Source organism: Choristoneura fumiferana, chromosome 29, assembly GCF_025370935.1.
Source record: "Choristoneura fumiferana chromosome 29, NRCan_CFum_1, whole genome shotgun sequence".
Classification (NCBI taxonomy): domain Eukaryota; kingdom Metazoa; phylum Arthropoda; class Insecta; order Lepidoptera; family Tortricidae; genus Choristoneura; species Choristoneura fumiferana.
In genome coordinates, this window is record NC_133500.1 from 12,203,233 (window position 1) to 12,208,431 (window position 5,199).

General features: G+C 46.3%; 1 protein-coding gene across 1 annotated transcript in view; it reads right to left on the minus strand.

Moving 5' to 3' along the window:
* LOC141444090 (uncharacterized) overlaps positions 1 to 1,886 on the minus strand; it is a 5,839-nt gene extending 3,953 nt beyond the window's left edge. The window contains exons 1-3 of the mRNA XM_074109520.1: positions 1,758 to 1,886; positions 707 to 1,130; positions 12 to 647 (exon numbers count right to left, since the gene is read on the minus strand). Coding sequence (XP_073965621.1) covers positions 12 to 647; positions 707 to 1,130; positions 1,758 to 1,886 — 1,189 coding nt within the window. The remainder of the gene's footprint in view (positions 1 to 11; positions 648 to 706; positions 1,131 to 1,757) is intronic.
* Between the last annotated feature and the right edge of the window lie 3,313 nt (positions 1,887 to 5,199).

The following is a 5,199-nucleotide window of genomic DNA, read 5'->3' on the forward strand; positions in this document are numbered from 1 at the left end:
TATTTCCTCACCTGTTATCGGGGGGATGTCAGGGGGCGTCTCGGGCTCCACAGTGGGCGATGCCATCCGCGGTGGCTCGAAGGGCTGGCTGGGGGGAAAGAGGCCTTCCACTACCGCAGCCAGAAGCCCTGGCTCAAAGTCCTCCGTGGGGGGAGACACCTTGAGTTTGGCCCGTACCGTTCGGTACGGACGCCCCCACGGGTCGTTGTCGAGCGAAGCCAAAATTCGGTGTAAGCCGGCGATGGCCGTCTGGAAGGCGGCTTTCGCCGCCCGAAGCTCAGTGAGGAGCCTCTCTTCCTCACCTGGCACTTGGGTGCGCCGTCTCCGGCACCGGGTGAAAGCACGGCGGGCGGCATCACTGGCGGCTCTTAGGCCTACGAGGTCCTGTGACCACCAGTAGACCGCCGTTCTTGGTGCTGATTGGTGCGCCCTCGGCATGGCCGCGTCGCATATTGCTGTCAGGTCTTCGCGGAACCTGACAGCCCTTTCATCGACCCCCATGGTATCCGGGGATCGACGCTCCACGCCCGGACTATGGCAGCCTCTTTCGCCAAGTCCAGGTCGAGGCGGAGAAAACCCATTTTGGGAAATTTCCGCCTCGCCCACCCACCACACTGGCCTGAGGCCCGAGGGGCGCCTTGGAGACCCTGAATCGTATGTAGGCATGGTCGGACAGGTCTCACCTCCTCCATAACGCGCCAATCACCTATTCTAGCGCCGATGGCAGGGGTAGCGAACGTTACGTCCACTATCGACCCCCCTTGCCACCAACGCAGGTGTTGGCCGTCCCTTGATTCTGCAGAACCGGCCGACCATTGCAGCCCAGTCCCGCAGAAGCGCCCCTCTCTGGTCCGTGATGGACACCCCCACGCCTCGCACTTGGCGTTGAGGTCCCCCATCAAGACCACCTGAGCTGGTAGTGCTCTCTGCACACCGGCTCCAAGGCCCGCCAGGAATCTTTCAAACTCCCTGAAGGGCCTGTTTGGGGAGAAGTATACTCCTATCACTACTACTTCCCCCCATTTGGCCGCCACGTAGCCGGCACCCCTCTCCTTGATGGAGATGCGTTGGGTGGCGGCCGCCGGCACCACGACGGCCACCAAGCCCTCGGAGTCCCCGACCCAGTTTGGCTGGGAGGGACACAGTAGGCTCAGCGACTACTGCGCGTCAATGCGCCACTCCGCGAGGACCTGCATGAGCAGGTCCTGTGCGCGCGCAGAGTGATTGGCATTAGTTTGCAGTAGCTCGTAGTGCGGGTGTACTGGCATTAGGACACCTGCATTCCTAACTCCTCCCCAGCCTGTCGGCTCCGGTTCGGTATGGCCCTGGTCGCTGGGGCCCTTCCTCTAACTGTCGGGGGGATGCAGTTAGATCCCCCATCCTGTGCCCATGGCGGCGACCGGCTTGCGCGCACACCGCGCATTTGGCCACCGCCTCACAAGTGACCGCCAGTGGCCCACAATGCCGCATCGGAAGCATTTTGAGTGAGATCTGGAATGAATGTGGTAGATATAAAAAGGCTCCGATAATGTTGGAGGTACAGAGGAAAAAAAACCTAACCTAACCTAACCTAACCTAACAACATGTAAAAATAAAAATATGTAAATAGTAAATAAATTCACCCCAACCCTATCCCTAAGCGATGGCTAGTAGAAATACATATTGTACTAGGTAGTGTCGCCGTGGTGAGCACTGGCTGGCCGCTGCTCGCCATCCGTCGCCATTGCTCGCCGCAGTGGCGGGGTGGCGACACTCGCCGTTGTTCGCCATTGCTCGCCGCGGTGGCAAGCGGTGGCGACCCTCGCCATTGCTAGCCATTGCTCGCCGCAGTGGCGACTCTTGCCGTGGCTCGCCACTGCTAGCCGCCGCTCGCCGCTGCCTGACATATACTAGAATAAGTAAGCCAATCTTTGTAACCGAATGTAGTCATGTAAGATAATGTTAATAAATAAATTCACCCCCAACCCTTATCCCCAAGCGTTGGCTAAAAATAAGGAACTAAGAAATGAAAGAGAGAAGAATGACACAGAGGACAGCTTAGCAGATGGAACAGAATGAGAAAGAGAACGGAATGAACGAATATAGTAATAAGGTAATAGCAAGATAACAGTAGTAGCAGTAGTTAGATGGGCCTAACCACCAAGAGAGAATGGTGAAGTATGCGAGAAAGACATAGGATGTAGAATGAAAGTACGAGCAGTAAGTAAAAGAGGAGAACTAGAGTGAAAGAAAATTAGCAGATATAGGCTCCAATCATGTTGGAGGTATAGGAAAAAAAAAAAAAAAAAACCTAACCTAACCTAACCTAACCTCCCAATCAGCCATGTAAACACCACCACAAAATAATTCTGCAAAAACACAGAAACAACTATACTACAAACAGGAACGCTGCACATAACCAAAAACACTTCCCCATATACGACACACTCATTGAAATACATCCATAGACACCCACTCACCTTCGCCTCCACACAACTACTTAGCAATCACGGCTATCACAAGACATATTTACATCGATCCATATAACAGACAACGAAAACTGCCCATGCGACAAACACACACTCAGACACTCACACACCTCATTTTTCACTGCCCAGATTCTCACAAAAACGCCTCAACCTAACCATCAGCTGCAGCAATTTTAACATTGACCCTCTTAACTTCTCCGAAATATTAACAAAAGAAACCACGGCCGATCACTTTCATAAACTACTGAAACACATAATCTACAACTTAAAAACATTTAACAATCCACCTCCCCTTAACCCCTCAATCACAATCTTTCCAAAAACCTAATCTATATTCCAAACAACACCCAACCACACATACTATACTAGCTTTGCCCGCGACTTCGTCTGCGTAGATTTTATATTTACACAATACTCGATAGGAATGAAGTTAATGTCCCGCATTGGCCGTTTCTTGGAATTTCGAAAAATCCCTTCAAACTACAGCTAAACAATCAACTGAAAAATCTGATCATGATCACCAAGTTTCACATCTAAATTGCTCAAGAAATAAGATTTTTATTCTTTGCTTACTTTTTTCCTACATCGAGTGATCTCAAAGATTGCGTACATGTCTTTGGGATCGCAACCCAGCCTCGCGCTGGCTTGCCGTTTCAGCCGAAAGCGAAGCGGGCTGCCCGGCTAGAGCGGCACTGAGTCTCCCATCGCGGTCTTCCTCAGACTCCTGAGACCGTGCCGTGCCCCCCCTGGTAGTCGATTTCGGGAAGGCATGGTAACGCCTGTAAAATGCGAGTCCCAAATCCGAAATCGTTGTAAATTTACTCCGCAAAAGAAAGAGAAAAATGTTTTTTTTTTAAGTACTCACCTTCGTGACCATTATTAAGTGCTTAAAAGAGGCAATACGTAAGAATATTGATGCGATATAATTCGTCATCATCAGCCGGAAGAGGTCCACTGATCGAAAAAGGCTTACCCTTACAACGCCACAATAATAATACTCGTAATAAATCCATTTATTTCGGGCAACTTGGCCCATACAATAAACCTTACAGACTAACGTACCTACATATAATCAATAATATTACAATACAAATAAATTATAAATTACAATGAACGACAACTCGCCACTTGCATCCACCGGTTTCCCGCAAGTCTCACAATGTCGTCATTCTACCTGGAGGGAGGCCTGCCAACGCTTCGTCTTCCGGTCGCCGCTCCTCGAGGACTTCTCCCCCAATGAATAATAATGAATATCTGTTCTTCGAGCGATGTGGCCTGCAATTGCCACTTCAACTTGCATATAATTTTTCGAGCTATGTCAGTGACCCTAGTTCTTCGCCGAATTTTCGTATTCCGGATATAAATTAATTAGGAATAATTTATGTCATTTTTTCTATTAATTATATACGCGTGTTGAATATGAGTGTTGATGTAACCACTACGTAACTATGTTAACTCGTTTGTTTCATAGTTCTCCATAAGATGGCACTGTGAAATGTGTTGCAATTCATTTATTTTTGTTGTATCAATTACCTATTCAGTTAAATTTCTTGATATCCGTACACCCTCTTTTAAACTTAGTCAATTGGCTAAATCGGCGCCATCTGTTAGTGTAACAGGGTACTCGATAGCGATACTTATACTCGTACGCGTGTTGATATGTGTGTTGATTTTACCATTACTTATACTTCTTTTTTTAGCATTAGAAAGAAGGCAAGCGATCTTGATGTGTCTTTATATTGAAAAAAACTTTTGCAAATAAGTCACAACAAATAGTAACAATTAGCAAGGATATAATGATCATTTACATGCTTTGGTATCATAAAAGTAATAGCAACTGTTTTTCAAAACGTTTTTCAATAAAAAGACTCGTCAAGATTGTTTACCCTTTTTCTAATGCTAAAAAACTAAGTACTATGTAGTAAACTCTTTTTTATTAGTTTACTCCATTATTTACTGTTTACCCAGTTCTCCAAAAGATGGCATTGCAATGTGTGGGCAATTACTTTATTGTCGTTTAATTTTAGTCGTATTAGTAAATCAATTAAATTATTCAATTAAATTTGTTGATATCCGTACTCCCTCTTTTAAACTTAGAGTTAATTTGGCAAAATCCTTCCTCAGTGGCTTACTCGAGTCACAACGTTATTAATTTCAGCGCCATCTGTTAGTTTATCAGGGTACTTGATAGTCATAGCACGTATTTGAAAACTTGAAGGTGGAAACAACTCAATCGAATCGAATGTAGTAGCTACCTCCACTTTTAAGGGTTGAATTTTTATACCCTAAGGGTCGAATTTCTGTAGCCTATAACCTGGCCGGGGATTTTCGTCAGATTAGTAAAGTTTGCATAAAAATCCGTTCAGCCGTTCTCACGTGATGCGCGGTCAAATAAACGACAAACAGATAAACAGACAACAGACAAACAGACAAAAATCTAAAAACTGTTGGAACGTGTTCTGTTATCGATTCTAAGTATCCCCAGACAACTTTTTTTCGAATATCTTCCATGTACAGACTTTCCACCCTCTTCAGCTTTTATATATCGTCGCTTCGGAGGTAAAGATACTAAAGCGACACTTTGGGCAAATTGAGTTATATATACCATCGGAATCAGCGAATTTTTCTGCATCCATCTATCTGGGTTTCGGGACGATCAGAGGACTTTTTTGCGCTTTAGCCCCTGAAAATCAGTGAAATTTGGGACACTTATTACTAATCCGACGCTTAA